Source organism: Nesoenas mayeri (genome assembly GCF_963082525.1).
Source record: "Nesoenas mayeri genome assembly, chromosome: 8".
NCBI classification, from domain to species: domain Eukaryota; kingdom Metazoa; phylum Chordata; class Aves; order Columbiformes; family Columbidae; genus Nesoenas; species Nesoenas mayeri.
This window is the reverse complement of record NC_137554.1, coordinates 21,096,218-21,113,531: the sequence shown is the minus strand read 5'-3', so window position 1 is coordinate 21,113,531 and position 17,314 is coordinate 21,096,218. Positions and strand designations below refer to the sequence as shown.

The window sequence follows — 17,314 nt, the reverse complement described above, 5'->3', positions numbered from 1 at the left end:
TTTTGTAAATGCTGATGACTACAAATTCCCAGGTATGTAGGTTTTTGTGATTCAGGTAGTTAAAATTACTCTTCCTACAACCATTCCCCCAAACTCAGTCACTTAGTTACTCCTGTTTCTACGTATTTCTTGCAATACCTACTTCGTAATCATTGCTCTTAATTCTGTCATATCTGCAAGCCATCACCTGGAAAACTCTGAATGCGATAAATATGGTTTACATCTCAGAAAGCAACATATTTTTATTATGTTGAGTTAGTATTTGTAAAGGATTCTGGTTCTTTTGCTGTCTGCTAAATTGCGTAATGAAAAAAAATTAATAAACTGGCAGCAAACCAGCCCCATGTCTGATATGGAAACGCTTTCATACCATGGTTTTTTTTGTGCCTAGGGAGAGAGAAATTGAGGAATGAGGTTTCTGTACCACTGAATGGAAATGCTAGAGGAAAGGGAGCAGTTTCAGCTTTTAACACTTGTCTTCAAATAGCTTTACATTGTGTGCCACATCAGTGATAAAAAGTATCTGTCTAAATGTTACTTCATAAAATACTCCTGTTTACTGCTCTGACTATGAGATACATGACTATCAAATAAGCTTAGCAGCAGCTGTGGCTTTGCCACTCAAGAAAAACTCTAAAGCAGTGGCATTAAAAAAACCCACAGTCCTTTACAAATGCACATACTCTTTCTTCTGTTCTTATTTGAACAAATTTAGCATAAGAGTTGAGAGAAGCAGCCTAGAAGTAACCAAACATTTTCATACTGTACTGTTTTCTTAGTGCATAATTATTTTCTTATTATTTTTTTGTTGTTGTTGTCAGTCACGTATTTCATTTAGTTGATGAATTTGTGAAACAAGTGATTGCTGTACTTACTCCCAATGACTCGATGCATCTGACATTTCTTGCTGTTGGATTAAATTGATTGTAATTTGATGCACTAAAAATAGCACTTTTTCGCACCAGCTGTTTAGGCAGCAATGAGGCTCAGCCCCAAATTTCTTGGAGCCAAGAATACTTTTCTGCTTCTGATATCTTTCCTTCAAGTACAATCCACCCTGAAAAAAATCTGTGTGACTCTAGAAAAACTTCCTCAGCTCAGTTCCTTTGATTATATAGGAACAATTATAGCTTTTCATTTCCTTGGATGAATTCTGTTTCAGAACTGTCAGCAAACGTGGTTCAGGAATGTAACACAACAGATTTTCTCCCTAGTTGCCAGCTGTGAAACAACATGTTCTATTTAAATACTGGGCATCTACTGCCATTTCTGGGAGCCACACAAGCACATTGGCCAGTTAGGCCGGGCTTAATTCCTACCTTTGAAAGTGTTTGTTCAGGACACCATGGAAATAGCAGAGCATGAATGGCAAACAGTATGTTCTAATATCATGCAGTTGTATGAGATAACCTTTTTCCCCTAAAATATCAGTTTTTGCTTTTATCATCCAACAATTATTCAGGAAAAACAAGAAGAAAATGAGCTGCGTGCCCTTCCACCCCCCTCTTCTGCACAGTTGGCTGCTCTGAGTTTTACACTCATTGAGGCAGCCAATGAACAAGGCATATCAGATGATGACTTCAGAATTCGTCAAGAAATTGTAAATGAGATGGAGAAAATTATTCAACAGCCCTTACCAGGTATGCATAGTATTCTCCATTTTCTTTAGGTGAAGATTTTTCTTTTTATTTGTTTTTACACAGATTTTGATACCTTCATTAATGATTAATTAATGTATTTTGGGGTTAAATTATCTTTATATTATACAATATGAATATATACAGGCATATTAATACAGATTGACAGTTGATTTAAAAGGGGCTAACAAACCTACAAAAAGAGAAAAATATGGTTGTGCTTATTTTTTGCTTCTTTCTCATATGTGTTTATTGAAGCTGTTGGTCCTCTTTGAAGTGATGATTTCTGCTGAAAAGTGGAAGTTTCCAGGGCACAAAATATTTCCTTCCATGTTTAAAGCCTCAGCCACTGAGAGTCTCCCTCAGGCTCTAATCCTACAAACCTTCACACCTGTACCTTGCCCAGCATTACTGAATATCTGTGGCTGTTACGGTAGAGATTGTGGTTTGGTGTGGTTTTTTTTCCCCAAGTGGGAAAAATTGATTAAACTAATATAAATGTAGCAGGAGGGGAAAATGAGAAGGACTTTCAAATACATTTTTTCCTACTGGACCTTCATTTGTCTATAACATCTTTTAGTGCAGATAAATGTTGCATGAGACATTTTTTTTTTAAAAGCAGAGTTCTAGGAAGAAAAAAACTAGACCTCAGCTATGAGTGATTTTGGTAAGCAAATGAGACATTTGCAGTACTTAATTGTGATCTGAAGTACCTGCAGGTATTAAGTAATAACTGTTAAAACAAATAATTAAAACCAACAACAATTATTGTTTAACAGATATTTCTTCTCCTGTATATTTATGGTTTGTGGGTCCCAAAATGAGCAGAGGTGTTCTTTGAGATCAACTATAGCTTCCCAAAGTCTCTTGAATTGTCTTAAATAAGTACAAATATTAAATTCACATAACCACAAATAAATGTCATACCTCATCTGCCTTTTTCTTGATTGAGTGCTTTATGTTGATTAAAAATTAGAGTAATTAAAAAAAAGTTTGAGTAGGTTAAATGTTTGTTCCACTTTTTATTTTTTTTTCATCAGTGGGTCAGTGAAGTTCAGGCCCTTAATAAAGTTTATAAAAATTGTCTGGATAAATGGAATGGTAATCTTCCCCCTCCCCCTTCAGAAATGCCCTATGCTACTTCAAAAGAATGTGTTAGACATTCAAATCCAGTTTATACTACTGTTGGAAAATAAATAGTACATCAGTAAGATAATCTTTGACATTTGCTTCTTTGCATTGATGTGCCATCATCTCCTATAGTTAAGTACAGTGGGAGTTTGAGAGCTGATTTTTGAAGCTACAGTAATGGTGGCATGATGTTAACAGTCATTTGCTTTTGATTGAATCTGGACAGAAGAAAGTATCAATCTCATTGACAAAAAATAAGTTTTCAAAGTATTTAATCTATATTGAAACTGAGTTGCTATTCTATACTGTCCTTCGATTTTAGAAATTTTTTCCCTTTGCTCTGTAAAAATACCGTAGAGATAAAGATTTTTTGTTTCCTGCAGGATGATCTGCTTTAGTTTCAGGGGCTATATTCAATATATTTTTAAACATAAGGTTCTGAATAGAACAGGGCTTGTAAAGTGGGTGTTTGCTAATCTGTTTGCTCTATAATGTTGCTGTTTGTGGCTCCTAGTGCAAACTTCTGCTCTGACATGCTGTTGGTTTTTCCAATGATAGTGTATTAGTATAAGGCAAAGGAGATTATTACTTTCATAAATACTCATGAAAATTATATTGTTGTTATTTTTATTGTTATTATTATTTACCGTACAGAAATTCATTTTGAGAGGGCTAGTTTCTAGGTAGTGAAAACCAGAGAAAAGTAAGTTTGAAGCTTTGTATGTGTAAGATTTTCTCTTTTAAGAATCATTGTTTATGGAGCGGAATGATATTTCTCGTATTATTACTGAATAGTTACTTTCTAATTAGTTTAGCTCTGTTGGACGTATTTTCAGGTAAGGAACTGTATTAACTATAAAAACTAAATGGATACTGTACTTTGTGTCATTATGTTTCATATACATGTTTTGTAATAAATTTTGCATAGAAACTTGGTAATGGAATTAACGGATTGTAGCACATATTAAAAAAATTTTGACAAAAGTCTATGAGGCAACAAAGAATTTTGTAATTGGCTGACTGCTGCAGTGGAATCAAGCTGTAGCGAATAAAAGCTTTTAAATAAAATCCTGCACTAAGATGGTGACAGTTATTACTATTTTATATTAAATTTTATATTAAGAAAAAACTCCCCTGAAGCTGCATTGCAAAAATACTTTAAAACAGCTTGAAAAATCTTGGACATTTGGTAATTATACTGTTTCAATTATCCGTTTTCCTGTGATGCTGTGTTATGGAAATGACGAGCCCTCACAGGAGTGAGAAAGTGGTTCAATATTCATGAATTTAGGAGTACTGCTTGGGAGCTACAGTATCTAAAGCAAGGTATGCGTCATCCATTAAAGTATTATTTATTTACTAGCTGTTAAATAATTATGTTTCTCTCTCTTCCAGACTGCTCACTGAGGATGTATGGCTCCTGTTTAACTAGATTTGCTTTTAAAACCAGTGATATTAACATTGATATCAAATTCCCCCCTAAGGTGTGTAGATATTATCTTGTATTAACTGTTTTTTTAATCATTCATTATCGTTATTAAGCTCAGCTATTGTCATTTAAAACATTTATTATTACTCCATTGCCTTCATCTTCTGCTGGTGCATACAGTGTTAGAATAGCACAAAGCATATAATCTTTGATTTGGTGTCAGGTGTGCTATAAATCAAGCAGATAAAGTTTTCATTGCTTGCTAGATAACTTTAGTTCAGTTGTTGGGGCAATCTTATGCTAGCCTTTTAAAAAAAAATTCTGAGTCAGCATTGAAGCAATATGAGAATAGTTGGCCCTGGATGAGTGTGCTTTTATGTGCTCAGGATTCAGACAGTAAAAACTTGTAGGGTTTTCGTTCCCTGCCCCGTCTGTTGAAGGTGGGGCTAAAAGTGACAGTTTTACTTTCATGTTCCAGTCACAAGTAGATGTCACATCCCCGATTACAATTTACTGCGATACTAAATTCTTGCAGAGCAGATTATAACTTACCTTTAAACACTGATGTGGCTGATTCATGTTTAATATGTGATATGAGAAGCTCGTTCTTGTTAGAGTCACAGCTGCTGAACTTGCTCTTTCTTTTGACTGCCTGTGTTACAGTGAAATTCAAAATACCTGTTTTGGGTACATACATACATGTGCATTTTGAAATGATCCTGCAGTTAGGAAGCAAAACTGAGCACTTTTTCCCATGATTGCTTGTAGATTGCACCATGTCACTTTTTCACAAAGGCTCAAAGGTGGTGCTAATTTTTAGCTTTTCTTTGAGATATTTACAGCTAATATTTGAAACATCACTTCAGTTGATTACTGGAGAGAAAAGCAAACATTTAAAATTTATAACTTTTAAAAATCCTTAGGAAAGTACTGACATGAAATTCTTTAGTGTTGTGTGTTTCTAGTGGCATGTGTCGACATTGAAATTATTGTATATATGACAAGTATTTTGTTTTCACTTTATGGAGTCTGTTAATATGGAACTAGAACAGAAGTATTAACTAAAAAAGCTGTAGGCTAAAAGAAAGCTGGCTAATACGTTTACTAGTACCTGTTTCTATGGTGCGAACAGATACAGGTAACTTTTTCATTAATACTGACACATGATATTTACTTTTGTGAAAGAACAGTGTTACTAGTTGTTCAACCTAAGCAGTTTTAAACTAAGTGTAAAATAAAGTAGGGTAGTCTGAATACTGTAATCTCCTCTACTTTTGTTATTTTAGATGAGTCAACCAGATGTTCTGATACAGGTGCTTGAAATCTTGAAGAACAGTGGTGAGTTTTAGCTTAATCTCATTTCTATTTAATTACTATTCCAGCTGCTGCTCACTTGTTTTATGCTTAATTTTTGTGTAAACTTACTTGGGGCTGAAAACTAATCCATTTTTGTATCTGAGCTGTTTTTATGAGTGTGACTTTTGTGAATACCAGTGCTTGTGTAAGTGAGAGATGAGAACCTGCAGCAGGAGAATGACAACTCACATAGTCCAGTTCAGATTGCCAGGATTCATGGTGGTGGTGTTAGATGCCAGGTCAAAAAGTATTTAACTTTGTGGGAGAAATTCTCAGAAGTAAACCAAAAAGTCACTTTCCACTTGTATATGAACATCAGTTAAAATTATTACAAGATTTCTGAAACTTGTAGCCTCCTTGTTCTGTCATGAGGTTGTTTAACCCTGTAATTGCACATCCTGAAACAAGTGGCAGAAGTAACGTTGCATTTTGGATCCTTGAGGAAATTTTGACAGGTTAGCTCCATAAGTGGTTCTCAGACTATCCTGGTAGTTTTTCAGAGGTTCAACCTTGTGTCTTTCAAATGTTGTACAAACAAAAAGGTTCTAGAAGAGATGCCAGCCCAGTTTCCTGACAAGGGTGTGGTGTGGTTTTTGGTTTTCCCTGCTGGCTGTGTGAGCATCAAAAGAAACAAGAAAATACTGCTTACCTGGTTAGCTATGCAGCACCTAATTTGAGTTGTTCTGTAAAAGTGTGGTGTACCTGTAATAGCTTTGAAGACAAAATTGGGAAAACTGTCAAAAGAATTTCATTCATCATCTTCTCTTTTCTCCTTGCTTAGATGTCTACTCAGATGTGGAGTCAGATTTCCATGCCAAAGTTCCTGTTGTCTTTTGCAAAGATGTTAAAAGGTACATGTCATTGAAAAGGATTTTTAATGAGATACCAGTTTCTACTGTGCTTGTTCATAGCAGCCATTTGCTTGCACTCCCGACAAGAAGTATTACTGTAACATTTAGCTAACATTCATGTGAAAGGGGAATTGCTCATACTCAGAAGTATAATATGGATAGATTTGTTTTTGTGCTTCATATTGTTCGTTAGTTGTAGGAGTCTGAAAATACCAGTTCTACTTGTAGTTAAAAAGAGGAAAAGTAGAATGTTACTCAGTTGATATTTAAAATTCCTGCCAGCAGTTTAAGCCAAGGCTTTAAAAACATTTTATAAGATACGCATTACCAGTGAGGACACATCATCTGGCAGTTGCAGTAAATGCCTAAGAAGCAGCAACCTCCAAAATGAAACATGGTTACTGTAGGATGCCCACATTGCTTTGACTGACCAGGAGTATGTGATAGACACTTTTGGGAAGTAAATGCACCAAGGGTGGACAGATTTCTTCCTGTTTTTGTAGATTATGCAGATACCTTTAAGTACTAAGAGAATAGAAATAATTATTCTGAAAAGCACACCAAAAGTTTTTAGAGCATCTGTTCTGTGGACTTAGCAACTCTGAGTATGCAGCAGGCCTGGGGGCTCTATTGTTTGTTTGTTTATTTATTTATTTGGTATGTGGAAGATAATAAGTGGAATTTTAGTCATGTAAGATTGTGCAATTAAGTAACAGCAGAACTTAGAGCAAATTCTTAATGCTGTTTTATATTTTTAGCTGTAATGAATTTCTCTAAGTTCTAGATCCAACTGATGAGTTAATAGTAAAGAAAATGTGATTATGTTCTGTAGCTTTTGTTTAAAAAGTTCAGGTTTTTACATAGGGAGACACTGATATATGTTTTTATTATGATGGATGTGGTGCCTCACCTTCCCCCTGCCCCAAGCATCATCTATATACACAAGGTGATAACTCTTTTATTTGCTGTTTTATATTTGTAATTACAGTGGTTTGACATGTAAAGTAAGTGCTAGAAATGATGTGGCTTGCCTTACAACTGACCTGCTGGCTGCACTTGGTAAACTGGAGCCGGTCCTTATTCCCTTGGTTTTGGCTTTCCGCTACTGGGCTAGAGTAAGTTTATAAATATTGAGGGTAATTAAATATATTTATTTCTTCTTTTTAACTACTGCATACAATGTAATATATAATATATGTTGATAGAAAAGAACTTCATGCCACTAGTTTACTTCTTACCGTAACAGGCCAGAATGAAACTGAAGGTTTTTGTGTGAAACTGTGAATATATGTAAAGCTTCCACTATTCTATTAGCAAGCTATTGTGCTAGTTCCTTAAAAGTAGTTAATTGATCGTTGAAAAACAGCTCAACAGAGCAATCAGGTCTTGCAAACTTTATGCTCTTGAGGTCACATAGAAAACAGTTCACTTGCTCAAAAAAGGGTCTGTCATACCCTGCTGTACTTACAGACGTCAGCCGTGATCACAGGAACCAAGTTACGGTGTTCATAGCCAGCGTAAAACTGTCTTGAAACTGCTGCCAGGCCATATTTGACTTAAAGTGTCTTGACTTTATTGAGAAGTCAGTTGCGTGATATTGTTGGCAGGATTTAGTAAGGTGTTGTTACAAAGATTCCTTGTTCACAACATATAATTAGAAGCAATAGAAACTACAAAGGACTGTTCCAAGTCTAATACGTTTATTACATCTCTGAGTTCCCGTAGAAGAGATCAGGATGAGCTTACAGTCAGATGCATGGAATCCCCATCTCCATATGTGAGAGATCACACAGTAACAACTACCTGATAGTCGACTGAAATTCTAGATAGGAACCCACACATGTCCCACAAACACAAAATGTGATGAAACCGAAGAGAATAACATTTAATAAAATAGTGTAACTTAAGGCATTGTATGAATTACTAAAATTTGCATTTTATCTGTATATGGCATCAGATAACAACTGCAGTTTCTGAGATAAGGATTTTGTGTTTCACTCTAGTATATATCACATTTCTTTAATATTTATCCTCTTACAGTAGACTTTAAATTAAAATGCTGATGTTACATCAGAAAAGTAATGATTTACTCTCTTACAGCTCTGTCATATTGACTGTCAGGCTGAAGGTGGGATTCCCTCATATTCCTTTGCCTTAATGGTGATATTTTTTCTTCAACAAAGAAAACCATGTATTTTACCATCCTATTTGGGCAATTGGGTAAGTGCTTTGGTAATATAGTAACCTCCTTGTTAAATTGTTGAAGTTATGTCTGTGTTCTGCAAGGTCATAAAATGTACAAAATTTGATTACTTAAGAATAAATAAATAAAACACATTGCTAGTTAATCCTCACACAGTTGATGCCTGGTGATTCTGATGACTTTTAAAAAAAGGCAGCTGCTATAGCCTGTGCAATTGTGTCGTGCTGTATTTTGGAGAAAGGGTAGATATTTTCTTCTTTAGTTCTCAGAATTTATTTCTCTGGTATCAGTTATTATGGAGGGGAATAAATATCACAATTGTCAGTGTTACCTTTGGTGAAAACTTTTGGTTGTATGTATAATACTCAGTCTTGTTTAAGAGCTGCTTTAATTGTTTTTAGATTGAAGGCTTTGATTCGAAGAGGCCAGATGACCACCAGCTGAAAGGTATAGAAGAAGGAGAGTTTGTACGGTGGGAGTACAAACCACCAGCAAATGGTGCAGCAAAAAACTCAGTTGGTGCGGAAAGTAAAACTAAAGTTGAACAACAAAAAGGTGGTGGTAAAAAGGTAACAAGCTCGGAAGTGGACAACCAAAGTAATGCAAAGGAGAAGCACGGCAATGTAAGTCATAGCTTTGTTTCATTAAAAAGCCTATTCTGTCTCTTTTCCATGTTTTTTGTCTTGAAACATTAATATTGGATGGAACCAGGAAGAAAATGGGAATTTTCATTTCTTACTGCAGTTGAGCATTCTTGTCCTTGTGTTTTAGTCTCTCTTAGCATTCAAAACCCCTCACCAAGTTTCACTGGGACAACTGTGGTTAGAACTGTTGAAGTTTTACACACTGGAATTTGCTTTGGAGGAATACGTCATCAGCATACGGGTACAAGAACTCTTAACCAGAGAGAATAAAAACTGGCCTAAAAGGCGAATAGCCATTGAAGGTAGGATAATACCCGTTCTAGTTCTGTAGTTATCCTGAATTAATATCTTTATTTACCCAATACTTACAGGTCTGTCACAAGTCTGAGCAATAAACTAAATCAAAAATGGAGAAGTACATCTATTTTTTTTTATACATTTTGTCAGCTATTTTGTCTGATTAAAGACAGTTTTTCTGTTTAGTCCTACTTTTTGCAGCCCTCATCCTTGAAGCGCAAGATATAGATTTGTCTCACTGTTTCTTACTGTTCTGTTCTTATCTCTTATCTGTTTCTTCCTATAAGCTATTATTTATTCCTTTTTAATAATTCTGATATTATGAACTTTCAGCACCTCTCGCTGCATTTCCAGAACCCACCATGTGTTTTGACTGTTACCAGCTCTCAGTTTGTTTCTTGTGACTCTAATGCAGGCTGAGCAGAGAGGTTAGTTCTGATCAGAGTGAACTGGAGCAAACCCAGCAAAGTAACACAGACGCACCCCTCAGCACCCTCCGTTGTCCTTTTCCCTGGGGACAGTGTTTCTGCCCTGTGAAGCTGAGTGGCCTGCTGCCACATGGTCACAGGCCATGCTTCAGGGCCTGAGTATCCTGCTAAGGGAAGTGCTTGTTTCAGGGAGTAAGACTGTATAAATTGGATGTACCCTGATTATATATGTTGGGGAGAGGAATAGAGGAAAAGAGAAAGAGAAAAAGAAAATTATTTTGTCTATTGTTTGTAACTGGAACATCTTTATTTCTGCTCCTCAACTCAGAAAAATATGTGAACAGTACTTAACAGCTGAAGTCAGAGCAATGTGTGGCATTCTGAATTGGCCTTAAGAATATTTGAGGAAGGCTGAGAAACTGTTTAAGGTGATATTTTTATAAAAGCATAAATAATGAGTTTTGGACACTTGCTAGGGATGTTGATGAAGTGGCTTTTCAGTAGCACACAGGAGGTGAGGAGGAGAGGGTAAATACGCCAAAGAAAATTGTAAAGACGGAGACAGCGTTACTAAAGGTATAGTGAAGGACAAGTCAGTAAGGTGCAAGAAGGAAAAGTAAAAAGGAAAAAAACAGGGAGTGAATTACTGAGGCACATGTTGAGTAGTGGGTCTTGAGATCACTCCTGTGGCTTTAATTTCCTCTCCCAGTTCTGTTCTTCAATCCCTTTTAGCGAGATAGTTTTAAAACTAGAGTAGTGTTTCTTCAGCATATGAGAAGCTAAAACCTGTAAGATGAAAGGGCAAATTATTGAGGAAGAAACAGGAAATAATTTCAAAAAACAGATTACATTCTGGTTCTGATACCTGCCATTGTTGGTCTCTTTGTGTTGTTTTTGTTTGGTTTTTATAGTCTTTTGTTTTTAATTTTTGCCCCTTCTGTTTGTTTGATTTTTTTACTGTTAAGTTTGTAACTAAAATGATGAAGTAACAGAATCTCAGTTTGATACTATCTTCCCAGGCAAACTCATAGCAACTATGCAAGTGCTCTTTTTACTTGGAAAACATGTTTGATCTAGAAATCGCTAGGAAGGACTAAGAATGAAACCTGGTGAGATTGGTTCATATAATCCTTATAACCTTAACGTTACTCTTGAAGAAATTAATTTCTTAAGGAAAATGCAAATCCTTCTTTAGTGGAGGAGAAAAGTTCAGGCAGGCCTATGTTTATTTTGCCTTTGTATGTTTATTTTAATTTCTAGTTTAGAAATTGACTGTAATGGTACAGTATACCTGTGGTTTTCTTTTTAAATAACACTATCTAGAATGGTTTACGATAGCCAACTATTCACGGCCACACGTGTGTTGTGTTTTGTATGGAAGAAGTCCAAAAAACATTGTGGGCCCTACGTTCTCTTAAGTATATCCAAATACAGTTCTGGATTATATTATAGAAATCTCTTTTTAACTGCCGTATCATAACTTAGGCATTTCAGCTGCCTTAGTGAAATGTAGAAATTTAAGATTACTAATGAAATTTTTCTTTTTCTTCCTAGATCCTTTTGCACTAAAGAGGAACGTTGCACGAAGTCTAAATAGCCAGATGGTATTTGAGTACATCCTGGAGCGATTTAGGACAGCATATAAATATTTTGCATGTCCACAAAGTAAAGATGGGATTAAATCCAAGACAGATACCAAGAAAAAAGAAAAAGGGAAAATGAATAATAAGAAATCCACAAGATCTGAAGAGCCTGTAGTCAACTGTTGCCTTCCACAAGGAGAAAAAGTTGTAGATAAACGAAATATAGGAAGTGGATGTAACATACCGGAGAATGAACTTGAATGTACTGAAGTGGTAGAAGCTGTAGCCAAAAGATGTACTTACAAGAACATGGACTCTTCGCTACTTTCAACATTGGACTCTAGCAATGATGAAGACAAAGAAGCAGCTTTATCCCTTATTTCTCACGAATGCTGTGAATTAAAGCAAAAATCACTTAAAGAGAGGGATGATTTAGAAATTTCAGTTTGTGTAAGTGAAGGTGAGCTAAGCTGCCACTGTAACTGCAACGAACATCAGTCCTACAACACAAATTCTAGTAATGAATTTTCTGACGCTGAAAGCAGACAGAGTTTGATAACGGAGTCTCCTCAGAAGAGTAAGTGTACTGGCACACCAGCTACCTCGCCCAACTGCAACGCAATGGTGGAAGCTCACGATCTCAAAGATGAAGGCAGACTCTCTACAGAAGAAATGCATTATGTATTTGATAAGTTTATTTTGACTTCAGGAAAGGTAAGCTGTGTATTTAGCCGTGCTGGTCACTAAAACTTAAATCACTAAAATTAAGGCTGGATGACTGACAGGATTCTCCCAATGGCTGTTTCAGTCTCTGTTATGAATGACAGCTCTCTATTCAGGACTAGAAAACACCGAATGTTCATGCCATTTGGACTAGATGGTCTGTAGCCCCCATCTTATGCAAAGCTTTCTGACTCACACGCACACACACACACAGACACACAAAAAATCCTGAGTCCTGTCTTCTGGTTGTTCTGTACTATTTTTTCCACCCTTCCTCTCCTGTTTTCTTGTAGAATTTCCAGGTGCTCTTGTGCACTGAGACCTAAACACAGCCTTTTGGAAGGTGTTCTCTAGTTCTTTGTAGACACTGTTGCTGTTCAGGTGTTAAATGCTCTTTGCTGCATGACTAACATGGCAGTGTTAGGTCTGTCAAACTATCTTAAAGGTAAAATTCTATTTATGGACCTATTTTTTTCCCCCAAAAAGCCACCAACTATAGTATGCAGCATCTGCAAACGGGATGGACATTCCAAAAATGACTGCCCAGAGGATTTCAAGAAAATTGATCTAAAGCCACTACCACCAATGACAGACAGATTTCGGGAAATACTTGATATAGTGTGCAAAAGATGTTTTGGTAAGTTGGAAAAGTGTTTGTGCTCCACTGTAAACTGTGATCTGGAATCTGGAAAAAAATTTAAAGCTGTAGCCTTAAATTACTTATTCCAGTAAGTTCAGTGGGAAGAGGCTCTTCCAGGTACCTTGCGCTGCAGATTAACCAATACTTTCATTTCCATATTATCCATGGTTTTGATATCAAATTCTTATAACAGATTTGAGAAACTAATACTATACAGAATTTTTCACTGGATTTGTAAAAAGTTAGTAGTGTTATCAGAAATCAGGCTCTGGGCAAAACTAGTGTTTGTTCTTGTCAAATTCTATGGCTTCTTTTGGAAAAATCCCCTTTTGGGTACTGCGGTGGGTTAACCTCGGCTGGACACCAGGTGCCCACTGAGCTGCTCTTTGAATACTTGAAGAAAAGTCAGACATCTGAAATAAAGTCTTAACAACGCTAATGATATAATAAAAAAGAAAATCACGTATTCAAGGAAAGGAAATGTAACAAAAACAAAAAAAAAGCTATCCAGTACTTTTAATTAGCTGAAAAAGAATTTTGAGGTAGCTGAATGTCACACCTGACTGTGTTTTAACTTGTTTTTACTTAGATGAATTATCCCCTCCTTTATCTGAACAACAAAACAGAGAACAAATTCTGGCAAGTTTGGAAAGATTTATTCGAAAAGAGTATAATGGTACGTAACAGTAGACAGTGATTCTTGATGATGCTTCCTTCATTCATGTTGTTCAGAGCATGAAGATGTGATTTGTCTCATTATTGCTCATTTTCCTTGCTTAGAGCAGTGGCATCTTTTTTTTTTCCCAGTGTACATAAAGCTGTCTTGCAGACTTCCAGACTGAGCATCCCTCAGTGCTGTTCCATTAAAATGTCCCTCGAGTGGAGGAAAAGCTGCAGGAGTAATAATGCAGATACAGGACTGCTGCAGTCAGGACAGAAAGTTTGATCAGGCCCCGGCCAGTTTGGTTTAGTGTTACCTGGACTGTGGGCCAAGCACTTTTGTTACCTACTCACCAGCGTTTTAGTATCTTGGAAATCTTAATGAGTTTGTTGTTTCACATCTCTTCTATAAAATAGCCCAAACTACCTTACTACAGTGATGGAAGTCAAGGCACAGAGACGCAAAGGGATTTTTTTTAGGGTGGAGGTGGTGTAGAACAGTGCTAGAGCCAGGTACCAAGCCCATGTCTCCTGAATTCCAGTCCCTTGGTTGCTGCAGCCAGCCATCTGTGCTGCCAGAGCTGGCCTGTAAGCATGGAACTGTGACTTGCACTTCCACTGACAGCAGCTGAGGATCGAGACCTCTTACAGCACCTTGAAAGACTTAAGGTTTCTGATTCTATTAAAGGTTAGCAAAAGGCTGTGAATAGGTGTGTTACAGCGTTAATTTCAGTTGAACAGATAAATGTATTATTTTCAGTTAGGAAGAAGTTGCTTCCCCTCAGTTACGTAATTTCACTTGCCTTTAGAAGAATCAAACTATAATACTATGTTTCAAATAAAAATGTGAACAAAACAATTGGAAAAAAATGTTCCATAAAATACATTTATCTTATCACTTTTATTTTCTTGAACAGTATGTTATGGTTACAGAAACTTACTGATTGACCCAATTTACCTAGTCATAGAAAAAATATGCAACCTAGATAAAGTATGAGTGAAACCAGAAATATTGCTTGGACTGCACTAAGAGTAGCTCTGTGTACTGGTGACTGGGTTTGCACATTATTTTGATTTATTTTAAACAGGAAAGTGCAGTCACATACCACAAAGCATTGCACCACATTTGGAGATGCCATTTAATGGTTATAGTGACGTTGTAAGCTCTCTCTTAAAGCTCATTTTTTTTATGGGCACCTACACATCTCAGTTAAGTGTTATTCCATAGTAAGCATTTACCATTCAGCTGTAAAAGAGTTTATCTTTTTTTGGTCTGCTCTTTTGATCAGACAAAGCCAGACTTTGCTTGTTTGGCTCATCAAAGAATGGATTTGGATTTCGGGACAGTGATCTAGATATCTGCATGACGTTGGAAGGCCATGAAAATGCAGAGGTAAGAGTTTTGAAATTGATAACATTTACTAGTTTAAATTCAATAATTCTTTACAGTTTTTTAAATTCAGTTAAGATTTCTGTAATAGGAAAGGTAGGATTTTGTTGGTAGCACATCGGCTTGTTGCACTCGGTACAACTGAAGCGAGGTATAGCCTGTTCTAGTTTTAATGCCCCATAGACACACATTTAGTTTACTGTAGAGAATATGAGCTGCCAGTTTATGTAAATTCATGTGTTGGCTTGTTGCTTATTTCGTTTTGCACACAGACATTTCATCTATGAAATTAACGTTTGATAGTAAATGTGCTTGTCGGGACAGGATCAATATTTTAATGTCTGAAGCTGTAATATTTGTTTTTCCTAGAAATTAAACTGTAAAGAAATAATAGAAGGTTTGGCAAAAGTTCTTAAGAAGCATCCAGGTAGGTGTTTTAAAGTATTATTTGTTTTGTATTTACATTTACTATATATGTAGTTAATGGAAATGTTTTATGTACTAAAGTGTTGCTTCCCCAGGTTTGAGAAACATCTTGCCTATAACAACAGCCAAAGTGCCTATAGTAAAATTTGAACACAGACGAAGTGGCTTAGAAGGAGATATCAGTTTATACAACACACTGGTAAGCATCGGTTTCTGTTTGGTTTTGAGTTTAAAGAAAGCTTTTAAATTCATCATAATTCACTCAAATAATCATTTGATGGAATAATTTTGAAACCAGAATTAAAGTGCTTTTGTGCGTTTGGGTTTTTTTCCACATTATTTAAATTCAGTGGGCCACACCCTGAGCCCAGCCCAAGTAACTGTATAACCTGATAACAGAGCGTCTTCTTGGCACACAAAGATTTTTGTGAATGCTCCCAAAAACCTATTAGTGCCACATTCTTCACCATGGCCTTTCTGTCATCGTAAATAGTATTAATATATCTCATCCCAGCTTACATCTAGCACAATGAAATTGCATGATTTCTTCTGCAATGTGCTCACATTCACCTGTGAGGAAGATGCAATCTGTGGAATTAGTTCCAGTTGTCACCCTACAGACTGACTTATTTGCTGGTATTTTCCAAGGTTCTGATTGTTGTTACTGCTTTCATGCTGTCCTGATGACACCTCTCAGTTATGTTTGTGCAGGAAACGTTGCATGAATTTTTGTGGCATATCGTTGTGATTTTTTTTTTGCCCTCCAGTTGTATTTTGCATCGTCTTTGCCTGAACTGCAGACTCTACTGTATGAGCTATAAATTACATTGAAACACCTGTTCGATTTTTGGTTTTTTTCCCTCCCTTTCCCCAGGCACAGCATAACACAAGAATGCTGGCTACGTATGCAGCTATTGATCCTAGAGTGCAATATCTGGGCTATACAATGAAAGTTTTTGCAAAGGTAATATAAAAAGAAGGTACTTATTTATATAATACAGTGTTTTCTAGTACAGCAACTGAGTTTACCTTTTGCTAATACCAACTGGAAAGGAAACAGTAGAATGCTGTTAATATGAAGTGCACTTTCTTAAGCTGACTGTGCTCCATCTGATTGTATGTGTCAGAAACCAGTTCTTCAGTTCTGGTTTCTTCTGCTGTTGAAAGACTTTTATCTAAGAGGAAGCTGATGAAAGGAAAACTTTCATTTTTTCAATTTCACATAAGAGAAAATAAAAATAAAAACCACCACCACCACCATTTTACTTACTGTAAAAATTTGAGAAGGTATGAGTTGATGAAATGTCTCTACTTCATATGCCTAGGACACACACTTCACTTTAAGAATGAAAATATCAAAACCAAGATCTACTGCATCTTTTTTTTTGAAGCATCATACGACCTTTGATAATTGAAACAAGTTTCTTTTTATTCAAGCTTCACTATTAAACACATTCCCAAACACATCCAAAGAAAGTTTAGTGAAACAAGCAAATAAAAAACAGGTTATAGGGAGTGTATCATGCTAATAGATGTTAATGTAATGAAATGCGTAAAAATGAATAAAATAACTTTGTTTCAGAATGGAATGGACATGTTCATTATACTGTCTAGTATAAGACGAATAATGATTTTGTTGTTGTTGTGGTCATACTAGTGCAGAATATCACCACGTCTCTTCAGTGTTCAGATTAAAAATGCCTTCTGTTGATAATAACGAATCTTGCATTTTTCTGTTGCACATATTCTAAAAATCTTACTGTAAAAAACAAATTTGAGAATCATGGGACATACACTCCTGAATGTAGATGTATTGAGGTGACTTCATAGCTATACAAATACACTAAGCAAAATGCTTCCTCCTCTATTTGCATTGACAGAAAAAACAGCAACACCTGTCACTGCTGCTGCTATTG

General features: G+C 36.0%; 1 protein-coding gene across 3 annotated transcripts in view; it reads left to right on the top strand.

Annotated features, from left to right (window-relative positions):
- TUT4 (terminal uridylyl transferase 4) overlaps positions 1-17,314 on the top strand; it is a 49,340-nt gene that overhangs the window by 15,357 nt on the left and 16,669 nt on the right. For all 3 annotated transcript variants that reach the window (XM_080348598.1, XM_080348599.1, XM_080348597.1), the window contains 15 exons: positions 1,463-1,640; positions 4,164-4,252; positions 5,484-5,535; positions 6,335-6,404; positions 7,393-7,519; positions 8,505-8,624; positions 9,009-9,230; positions 9,379-9,553; positions 11,531-12,273; positions 12,769-12,919; positions 13,512-13,598; positions 14,872-14,975; positions 15,342-15,399; positions 15,494-15,597; positions 16,273-16,362. In XM_080348598.1, coding sequence (XP_080204724.1) covers positions 1,463-1,640; positions 4,164-4,252; positions 5,484-5,535; positions 6,335-6,404; positions 7,393-7,519; positions 8,505-8,624; positions 9,009-9,230; positions 9,379-9,553; positions 11,531-12,273; positions 12,769-12,919; positions 13,512-13,598; positions 14,872-14,975; positions 15,342-15,399; positions 15,494-15,597; positions 16,273-16,362 — 2,370 coding nt within the window. The remainder of the gene's footprint in view (positions 1-1,462; positions 1,641-4,163; positions 4,253-5,483; positions 5,536-6,334; positions 6,405-7,392; positions 7,520-8,504; positions 8,625-9,008; positions 9,231-9,378; positions 9,554-11,530; positions 12,274-12,768; positions 12,920-13,511; positions 13,599-14,871; positions 14,976-15,341; positions 15,400-15,493; positions 15,598-16,272; positions 16,363-17,314) is intronic.